Below are 11,496 nucleotides of genomic sequence, written 5' to 3'. Positions count from 1 at the left end.
CGTCATAGATCCTTTTCCAGTTCTGAAATACCCAAAGCAACCCTGCTTAGGTTATAACTAGCACGCTAGTTAGGTTTTCCAAGATGCAGAACCTTGCATTTATCCACATTGAACCTCATTTTCCAATTTGTAGCCCACTCCTCTAGTTTATTAGGATGGCTCTGAAGCATAGAGACATCATTGATTGTTCTACTTACTCTGCTCAGTTTTGTGTCATCAGCAAAGTTGGAAACTTGGCTTAAAGGCCCATACACACTAGAAGATTTTCATTTCAAAAGACTTTCCCAAAATCTCTGATAGATATATCTGTCACCAAAGTAGTGCATACACACTGAGCTATTTTACCGAAAGAGATGTTCAGGAGGCAAAAGACTTTGCTGAAAATCTTTCATATAAAATAGTATTTACATAATGGGCTGGGTTTAAATTCCAAGGGTGGGAGCAGCGGCCATTGTAGTCAGTGCATTTTCTGTTCTTGGGGCCTGATTTAGAACTGATCGCTGGGCTGCATATATTCGGAGCCCAGCAATCAGGTATATACCACCCCGCCAGGGCAAAATCCCACCCATGTGTACGACTACGATTTTATTCGCAGCCGTGCACGTAGGAGAATCCATTTACCTGCACCAGCCATGTATATGTTATCGCAATAACAAAATGTACATTTTTGGCCAGTAGCAACGGTAACGTATACATGGTTGGTTTACGCCAGACATATATATGTTACCTCCATAAAATATATACATTGGTGAGCAGTGGTGATGGTAACGTATGAGTTTATAGGCTCCTCTACTGGGTATTATTCCGGGACTCCTTTGTATAAACCGTCTCATTAGATTTTGGTCCAACAGGACATTATTTCAATTCATCTGTATCAAATTCAATACAGTCTGGTCATTATATACATCTGGATGAAGGTAAATTTAATTGTCTGAAAATTCCACCATTACAAATTATATCAGAGAACTGATCCGATTGACCTTTTTATGAGAGTTCTCCGTTTTTATTGATTCCATTCATTTAATTTTTTTGGTACTTGTGTAGTTTCACGGCGCCACTAGATCGCATGCGATTTACTATCCAGATCATTACCCCACTATCCACTAGGGCATGGAGGTGATTTTATAATTTTACATAGTGTGGCGAGTGCAGCGAGCCACGGAGCCCGAAGCGTGGCGAGTGGACACGGAATGTATTCACAGCGACTCACGATATTGCATGCCATTTGCATGCAGTTCCGTGTGCGCTCGCCACACTATTTAAAATCAACTCCACGCACTAGTAGGGTAATGAACTGGATAGTAAATCGAATGCGATATCGCATGTGAAATCACATGCGATCTAGTGGCGCTGTGAAACTACACAAGTACCTTTTTTTTTTTTAAATGAATTTACTGTACTGTATATTGGTGCCAGTAATATATACATTGGCCTATGCCAGCAATGTGTATATATTTCTGGCTAATAATCATTGGTGGGCAGTGCAGAAGACCTTGCTGCTGGCCTCCGTGCAGGAGGAGGGAGCAGGGCGAGGCGTTCTCACGTGCTGCTGAGAGTGGACTGGACTGTCACTGCTGTGTGGCCGGGTGGGGAGCGGACGGCGTCATGATGAGTATGCTCCATGTGGAGCAGGGCACACCTACCGATGATGGCTGAAAAACCAGCAGACCGCCGAGTTTGCTAGCGATGATGCGGGAGCGCGCGGAATACATGTAAAGTAATCCACATACGCTCACCCCGCTGCGCTCGCCACACTATATAAAATCAACTCCACGCCGACGTGGATAGGACGCATTCCGCCGCCACTCGCCACGCTTCGGGATGGCGTGGATAGTGGGGGGGGGGGGGGGGGGGTGTGCATTAAACCTATTTTTAGGACATGCAATCATTATTTTATACCTAATGTCATGGCATCGCACACCCTATAAAATCACATGCTATTTTGCGGGACATGCGATGCAATGGCCATAGAAAAAATTACATTTAAAAAAAAAAACGCATTCCGCTATAATGGCCCATGCAATGCGATTTCCCTATGGTACCGTATGTAGAAAATCTGGGCGCTGTGCTAGGAGACAAGTACCCTATTGTCTAGGTTCTTGCTAACATCCTCATAAAAGCTTAATAAATTTGTTTGGCACAAGCAATTTTTCACAAACCCAGATGTTTATAACAACCACCAAAACTGCCAGATTCTACATTCATGCAAAAAAACTGCATTTAGCCCTCCTACCTCCATGTCTGTTTGTTTCTACCCAGTTTTTTTTTTTAATCACTGTTGTTTCCAATTGTCCAGCGCAGCAAAATATGCTGCACTATATAAGAAACTGTAAGTACATAAATTTAGACATTATCTAGGTCAGGCATGTCCAACCGGCAGCCCTCCAGCTGTTGTGAAACTACATGTCCCATCATGCCTTGCCACAGTTTTGATATTAGGAAATGGTAAAACTATGGCAAGGCATGCTGGGATGTGTAGTTTCACAACAGCTGGAGGTCCACAGGTTGGACATGCCTGATCTAGACTATAAACACTCATGAGCAAAGCGCTTTTCCCTCACATATGCCATCATCTCTTCACTATCTGTCACAGCACCTAGCTCTTTGGTTCTGCCACCCTGCAGCTTTAGCATTATGCCGGCTGATACAGAAAGGGTTTAGAAAGCTTGCCCATGTCCTGCAAGTCACTTTTATTCAAATGATTTCTGTACTTTGTAAGGCACTGAGGACACCTTGTGGTGCCATGTAAAAAGAGAATACTTAAAAATTTTAGTGGTTTGAATTAAAAATCTACAATATATAAGAATATACTTGTTTCCTAGCACGGCACCCATCGCATCGTATACCCTAAGCCATACAATAGTATGCGATGTTACGCGATGGCAGCTGATGGTATACGATTTAAAGTTGTATAACATCACATTGTATGCCATACACAATGGTATAAGATTTAAAATTGTATAAGCACCCTAATGGGTGTTTTCAATGTTAAATGGGCCCCATATAAGATTATTAATTGTATAAGCACCGTAATGGGTGCTTACAATGTTAAAAGCACCCCCACTATCAACCCCAACCCGAAGCGGGGCGAGCGTCGGCGTGGAGTTGATTTTAGATAGTGTGGCGAGCGCACGCGGAATACATGTAAAGTAAGAATACATGTAAAGTAATACGCGTGCGCTCGCCACACTATCTAAAATCAACCCCACGCCGACGTGGATGGTGAGGGTATGAAAAGGTCAGAGGACGCGTACCGCTGCACTCGCCACGCTTCGGGTTGGCATTGATAATGGGGGTGGCGTGGTGGTGCATTTAACATTGTAAGCACACATTAGGGTGCTAATACAATTAAAAATCGTATAGGGTGGGTCATTTAACATTGAAAAAACCCATTAGGGTGCTTATACAATTTAAAAATCACATTGCATGCAGGTATATGGCATGCAATGCGATACAATGCCTAAGATGCCATAAGACTGAATATCGTGGGCGCCGTGCTAGGAAACAAGTACCAAGAATATTATATTGGCCTAACAAGACATACCTAGAAAACACACCACATTACATGAGAGATATCCAATAAGGTGGTCAAATAGGTTCAGCATGTCAACATGGACTTTAGGCAACAAGTAATATGTTGAAATTCAAAAGATGTCAACATGTTCGCAGCAGGCAGTTTATATTGCTTGCTTATTTTTAGGGTCAGATTTAAAGAACAAAAGACAATTGCTTGTTGGCATTCTAATGTTGATATGTTAAACATATCAACATTAGCTAAATAACAGATATTTTGGTATTCAATAAAGTCCATGTTAATGGTCTAAAAGGTGGGCCTCCTGAATGTCAACATATCATGCCACACCTAAATGGGGGACTCCCTGTTTTTATTGAATAGAAGAAGGGGGAGATATGTGCCACACAACTAAGGACCCATACTTTGGAAGAAGGGACTCCCCTTCTTTGAAGAGATAATAGCCATGGCTGCATATGTGCGAGTAAAGGCAAAGGAGGTGCTCTGCCCCATATTTGGAAAATATAAGGTTGTATGCAGTCTGGGGAGTCATTGTCTATTGATTTCTTATAAGTACTAAAGGCCCCCATACACTAGCCGATTTTGGTCAGATTTCAGCCAGATCAGTCGGATCTGGCCGAAATCGGACCAAAATCGGCTAGTTTTGATGTCCCCTCAGATCCGATGCGCGATCCCGTGCGCATCGGATCTGCGTCGGGTGGTCGGACCTGCTGCACGTCCGACCACCCGACTTGGGACCTAGTGGGGCGGTGGAGGGAGCAGGGGGGGCTGGGGATGCTGCGGGGGACACGTCTGTGTCCCCCGCTGCTGGGGACGCTGCGGGAGACAGCGTCTGTGCGGCGAGAAGGTAGAGGGAGCAGGGGTGGCTGGAGACGCTGCGGGGGACACAGGCTGCATAGAGCCAGGCAGGGGGAGCCGGCCGGGAGCTGTCAGTAATGAATAAAAAAAAAAGCCCATACAATGAATGGGCGGCCTGTGATTGGCTGAGCGCTCTCTCAGCCAGTCAGCAATTGGCTCAGCGAGCGCTCAGCAGCCAATCACAGGCTGCACATTCATTGTATGGGCTTTTTTTTTTTATTCATTACTGACAGCTCCCGGCCGGCTCCCCCTGCCCAGCTCTATGCAGCCTGTGTCCCCCGCAGCGGGGACACAGACGTGTCCCCCGCCCCCCTGCTCCCACCTCTTAGCCCGCCGCCCCCCCCCCCCCCGGGTTTTTTACATGTGATAAATCGAGACGATTTATCACATGTAAAAAATGGCACATCAAGTGCCAATCTAATCAAGCTCCCCCGGGGAGCAGCCGGGGAAGCTCAGGGGGAAGTCGGGGGCGACTTGTCCTAAGGACAAGTCGCCCTAGTGTATGGGGGCCTTTAGGTGCAACATCATTCCTCGGTACTTGTGTAGTTTCATGGTGCCGTGCGTCTAAGTCCCCTTGTGGGGCTCGCCACGCTATCTAAAATCAACTCCATGCCAACGTGGATAGTGGGAATATGAACTATCCACGTTGGCATGGAGTTAAGTTACTTTATTTTAGATAGTTTGGCGAGCGTACAACCCGGTGAAGTGAAACTACACAAGAACCCATTCCTCATTCAAAATTTGAGGTCCACATTGTTTGATAAACTTGGCAATTAAAAAAATAGTCTCAGGAGCTTTTGATGAACAAGGACATAACTTGGGGTATGAAGTAATGATGATGATGCTGCTGCTGCATACAGAGTAACTGGATTGGCACCCTGCAGACTAGAAAGCTTCCACCTGAAACATCCTTATGGCCCTTTATCACAAGATTTCGACCCATGGGGCTGAGAAATCGTGTGAAAATGCCATATCGTATGTCATTTACCTCCGGTCCCGTGCACATCATATCAGATCAGATCCAGAGATCACCATGGCTGCCATAAGGATTTGTCGGAACGTGTACAAAAAAAAAAAAAGGAAGAGCATATGGTGCATGTGATCCCGACATCTGGAGTCAGGCATCTCCCCGGCAGATATTTGGTAGAGTATCACAAGGTACACATGCAACACCTTGCAGTAGTGTATGGGGGCCTTTGAGTGCTCCAGGTGCTCAGCTTCTATCTGGTCCCAGGAGCAAGTGGCTACAGCACCACCCAAAGGTGCCAATCTTCTCCACTTCATTGTCCTACAACCCTCTAGACAAAGCAAACAGCTTAAACTATGTATAAAATCAGTAAAATGTTTAAACAAAACACATTGTGAAGTGAAGCACATCTTACAATACATTATCAAAATACATATTGCAAGGAAGCACTAATGCGGTGTACACGGGCATCGGCCGGGTCAGCAGGGAGAGGAGATGCTGAATTGGAGCAGAATGCCACTACTTTTGATCAGAAATAGACTTGCCTGCACAGTCTATTGCTGCTCCGCACATCGGTATCGAATGCAGTAAACATTGCGATTCAGGGTCACTTTCAAAATCAAGTGACACTGAATTGCACCGTATGTACGGGGCCATAACACTGAATATTGATAGATAATTCCAAAGCCTTGCATAAAGATTAAATAATTTAGGGTTTAAGCGTTAGGGGGTTGAGCGATGGCCATAAGGTGGTGAAGATCTGGAGACATTTCCAGCACATGAAAATGAGCCCTACTGGGATACTGTAATTCCTCTGTGACACAGAACCAATGCATTTGGAGAACACCATAGTGAAGATAGATGCGCTGTCAATTAAGAAAGAACATATCTTCCAAATAAAATACAACCGCAGACATTTTACAACAGAATTAAATCTCGAGTCACAAATAATTTATTTTTGTAAAGTACATTTTAAATAGCAATGCAAGAACACCGGTGCAAGTTTGGCACAAAACCCATAAAAACAGATGACCACAATACTGCCCATACTAGGGTGATTTCATTTGTGTTGTGTATTTTATTAAGTTTGAAACAGGAAAAATATTGCTCTGCAAAATAATAAAAACACATTAAATCTTAAGATCCTTTGTTTTAGACAGAAAAAGACATACCTTTAACTTAGAAGAAAGATTTAGGTTGCAGAATTGTATTGCATAATGGCTACTCAATAAATCGAGAAATAAGATGTATTGCAGCTTGTGCTCCTTATTGTTTAAATAAAACCGTGTACTGGTCAAATCGATATGGTAATGTAACTGATCGGGTCCCTGATGTGCTAGAACCAGTTTTATTTCCCGGAATATCATAGATCTTGCAAAACAAATGCCGTTTATTCTTAACCAAAAATACAGCTTTCGGATTACCGATAGAATGGAAGGGAGGTGTCGAAAACATTTCGGGCTGCAACATTACAGTAAAATCAGAAATGTAAGATTAACAATTGTTTTCCTGTTTTTATATCCTATGGTCCGCATTCATGGCATAGGATAGAATGTGTTCCTTAATTACTCACATTTTAGCTAAATGTATCTTATAGCATTTCAGTTTGTCCGCTTAATTGGACAGGTTTGCTTTAACTTGTGACAAAATCCACAGAACAATCCTACCGTGATAGAAAAGAACATTTCCCCAAAACCTTTTATGTGAAGTCTGAATGGTCTACGTTCTAAATTAAGATCCTGGATCATGTGGTGTAACGTCGCCACCTAGAGTACATGGCGTGAAATAGCTTGGCATGTGAATCACTGCAGTCTTCAATAATTAATCCATGTGGACTAAAAAAAAAAACTTAGAAGCTGCCATCAACTGACATTGTTTTCCCGAATGTAAAAGTTAAAAGTTAATAAACTCTTCAAAAGGAAGATGTCCACAGTTCCGAGGAAGCAATACAACAGCTACAAGGACTGGCTACAGGAACCCAAAAGTTTATTTAATTTTTTTTTATTTTTTTTACTGTTGGTAGTTTCCATACTGACCCTAAAATAAAGAGAAAGTGTGTTAATATCAGAATAAGAGCTTTTCAAGTCAAAGATTTTCACATTAGAATATTTAATAGATTTTCTTTAAAGGCAGATTAAATTCTGTGACATTCCCACCGAGTGGCCTATTACAGTAGACCTATCGCATTTTCCTGAGTGCCCAAAGAGGAAAAACATGATAGGTTGATGGAGACAATTTGTCATCTCACACCAACAAACACACAGCTATTGTGCAGAATTGAATTTGCTTATTTGGCTTGCTAGAAATATTAGACATTATGCACTGAAAAACTAAAACGTTACGAATTAACCAAATGATTCCATTAGCTGTCACAGTTCTTACCTACCCACTGCAGAATAAAGCAGGATCGCCAACACAGCAGGAAAGGCAGAGCATTCTCCTCCCAAATACACTTTACATACTGCGCATACGCATGCAGATAATATGCCTGTCTGATCGAAAGGCATCTGGCAGTCTGTAAACCCAGCAGATATCGTGGACATACAAGGAGATCTCACACAGTGTATTGGACTTCTGCACTCCTCCCCTGGACAGAGGACATTTCTCCATGTCTTCCCATACAGTCAGTGGGAGTGCATATAGCAAGCCACATTTACTAACCCTTCGACTTAAACATCACATTGAATAATCATGCTGAGCCATCACCAATATTTTCGGGAGGATCGCGCTCACACACTGAACAATTATCTGGGCTATCTGCCAACATCAGCCAGATCATTTTAGCGTGCATGACCAGTTTAAGCTGTAATACTATAGCTGCTCATTCTCTTAAGGCCTAAAAATCCTGTTACTACTGTAAACTGTATCCTGAAAATAGATTTTCATGACAGACATAAAAGCATTATACACTGAGTTTTGGCTTACATTTGGTTGGTTGTTTTTTTGCTGGTGGTTTTACATAAACCAGTGGATGAAAAGGCTATACCTGATCATATCCATAAGGTCTCTGCTGCTGCTGTGGCTGTGAAGGTCCTGGCTGTGTAGGTCTGTATGCCACATACTGCTGACCCTGTCCCTGAGTGTAGTTAGGGTACTGAGGACCTGGACCACTTTGTGAAGGACCTAAAATACAGAGAACGGTATAATTTTATCAATACACAAAAAGGCAGGGTGTATTATGAAAATGAACTCCAGGTCAATAAAGGCTACTGATATTTGGTGATCGTTAGAAGGGGAAAATAGGATGCAACCCATAAAAGGTAAAAGCATGGCTAGTCTGTTCTTTCTGACCAGGAACTGAATCTTACTGATTCAGGTGGTACAGGATCAGGCCACACTCCTGTTTTGGTAAATTTCCTCCTAAACAATCCTTACTCTGCCAATCCAAAAGGCATCCGTGGAAACATTGTCACAGATTGCATTAAGTTTGAAAGATTTAGGATATTGTGGAGCTAAACTTTGACAGGTGAAAGGACAGCACTTTTAAGCATCGATTGGCTGCTCTTAAGCTTGTGGTTGTTAATAAAATGCTAACCAGGAGGAATCAAGCCTAAGCTGTTCATTCATCGGTGTTCATTTTAGCAACGATTACAAACCATGCAGTCCATATGTACTTCACTGAGATATAGGCCAGTGTGGTCAAAGCACGTAAAGAACTGCATGGGTTGTGACAGGCACAGGTGCGTGTGTATGTGCGCGCACATGTCAAGAAACCTTAGGGCAGGCATTCCCAACCACGGTCCTTCAAGGCACACCAACAGTGCAGGTTTTGTAGATATCCAGACTCGAGCACAGGTGACTTAATGATTAAACCATCTGTGCTGAAGCCTGGATATCACTAAAACCTGCACTGTTGGTGTGCCTTGAGGACCGTGGTTGGGAATGCCTGCCTTAGGGGGAAAGGTTAGGCCATGGTGGGAGGGAGCTGTAAGTGTTAGGCACTTAGAGGGAGGGGGTTAGGTGGCAGGGTATGAGGGTTAGGTGTAGGCACTAGTGGGGAGGACCAATAGGCTGCGGGGGGAAGGGCTTGGGAGTGTCAGTGTGACAGAGCAGGCCGCGGGGTGTATAATACACACAACTATGTGGTGTAACGTGAATTAGTACTATTATGTGACCACACCCCTTCCTTACAATGCCACACCCCTACATTTTTTACATGCATTACATTTTTAAGCATGCTGTCCTTTCACCTGATAAAGTGGAGAGGGCATTAAAAGGTCTAGTTCCGGCACTGGCGAATAGGAAGTCTTTTCATATAATGCAAATGAAACCTAGCATGTACGGAGGTTTTATCTCTTTCAGAAGTTTTCAAAAACAGAGCATTATAAAGAATTCATATTTTTCGATCTCTGCACCCATATTGTATCTGAAGAAGCAGCTATTAATTTTCCATTCTTGTGAATATGCCATAGACCAGGCATGTCCAAACTGTGGCCCTCCAGCTGTTGTGAAACACATTCCAGCATGCCTTGCCATAGTTTTAGCATTCCCTAATAGCAAAACTGTGGCAAGGCATGATTGGACTTGTAGTTTCACAACAGCTGGATATAGTTTGGACATGCCTGCCATAGACAAATCAAAACTGCAATACAGAAACAAGGCACACTATGAAGCTATAGTCAGGATGACATTGTAAGCAGCTGCCAATCCCCCCACATCATATTTACGGATATTTAAAAAAAAAATTTGCTTCTGATTTTCTTAACAATTCAAAGATAATATTTTTATTAAATGTCTTGTTACTATAAATTGTCAGTCTGAAATCAGATTGAAACAGTAATACACCATATAGAATATCTGCACTCACTCTAAATACTCACCATAACCTTGCTGCTGGCCAGGATAACCTTGCTGCGTGGGGTACTGCTGTTGCTGGGGTGGGTAGGCTTGCTGCTGTGGAGGCCCCTGATAGGTTTCTTGCTGTTGACTATACTGTGCGTTTCCTGAATGTGAATTTAAAAGTTTAAATAGAGCAAAATTAAACCCGATGTTTTCAATTGTACACCTTAACAGCCAACACCAAACAAAGAATTAAAAGAAAAAAAAATACAAAACCAAAAATATAAAAAACACAGTAAAAATACTAACACCAAACATAAAAATCAAACATAAGGAAGTCAGCCCACAAACTTAATAAAGCTAGCTTTGCAAGTTTGGACTGCAGCAATTTTCAGCATCCTTGGCAAATGAGCAATACGTTTACAAAGTATCACAGTCTTATGACCATGACTACGGAAAAACATGGAGACAGCTGGAGGAGCACATACTAGCTAGACAAGATCAGAAAGCTGGTTCCTAAAGACAAAAATGTGTATGTGTATACAAAAAGAATGGAAATATCTTGGATTATTTTGTTAGGTTAATTTTGCGGGCAAGCTCTGGAAAATAAAAACATGTTTTAGCCATTGTGGTCAGTAAGGGCTTGGTGAATAATTATGGTGTTGAAGACTGAAGCCTAGCTTTATTGTGTAAAACAAATAAATAAGCCAGGACTAAGGTCTCGACTATAGATTGATATGGACATGTTCGGGTGGAGGCTCTCTCATTCCGGGATTGGCAAACGGAAAAAGATTGATATATGTGTGTGAGTGTGTGTGAAGGTATATAGATACCTCCTTCGTAGTAATGTTGTGAGGAATCCTCGTAAGGCCTATCGTAGCCTTGTTCAGGATACGACGGTTGCTGATAACCGTAATCATTATGACCTACATCAATTCGACAAGAAACAGGAAGAAACGTTAATGGCCTGTTGCTAGAGATGCATATAAGTAGTTTTACTTATTTCAGCTCATGAACGATAATTCACATTAAAGACTTAGAAGTATACAGCAAACTGAAGCATAATAATGGCTGGCAATACCTGCCCGTCTATTCAGTATAATGCATTTTTTATAAAGTATAGATAAATAACTACTAATTTCCACTTTCTTATGAGTTCGTAACAGGGCCTTTCTATTTTCTATTTTAGCACAATGGAAACAGGATATAGATTTTAGTCTTGCATGGAGCAAAAAAATAAATATAAAAGTATATATGCACACATCATGAAAACAATACATTCATATACAGCAAAATAAGACAGTGATTTACAAGATGGCGTCACTGCAACGGATAAAGGATTCCTGCAAACTCTAGTGCC

At 42.2% G+C, this 11,496-nt stretch overlaps 1 protein-coding gene across 5 annotated transcripts in view; it reads right to left on the bottom strand.

The window, feature by feature from the left end:
* Positions 1 to 6,293: 6,293 nt before the first annotated feature.
* The window catches only part of SS18 (SS18 subunit of BAF chromatin remodeling complex), a 31,194-nt gene continuing 25,991 nt past the window's right edge, over positions 6,294 to 11,496 (bottom strand). For 2 of the 5 annotated variants that reach the window (XM_083187485.1, XM_083187484.1), the window contains 3 exons: positions 10,178 to 10,300; positions 8,344 to 8,480; positions 6,294 to 7,394 (listed from right to left, as the gene is read on the bottom strand). In XM_083187485.1, the coding sequence (XP_083043611.1) occupies positions 7,368 to 7,394; positions 8,344 to 8,480; positions 10,178 to 10,300 (287 nt within the window). In that variant the 3' untranslated portion in view covers positions 6,294 to 7,367. Of the gene's footprint in view, positions 7,395 to 8,282; positions 8,481 to 10,177; positions 10,301 to 10,969; positions 11,063 to 11,496 lie in introns of all 5 variants that reach the window. The other 3 variants (XR_014474854.1, XM_083187482.1, XR_014474855.1) reach the window with 3 other exon arrangements.

The sequence above is a fragment of the Crinia signifera genome, chromosome 5 (genome assembly GCF_055691185.1).
Source record: "Crinia signifera chromosome 5, ASM5569118v1, whole genome shotgun sequence".
Classification (NCBI taxonomy): domain Eukaryota; kingdom Metazoa; phylum Chordata; class Amphibia; order Anura; family Myobatrachidae; genus Crinia; species Crinia signifera.
The sequence above is the reverse complement of the archived record's forward strand: the minus strand, read 5'-3'. Positions and strand labels throughout refer to the sequence as shown.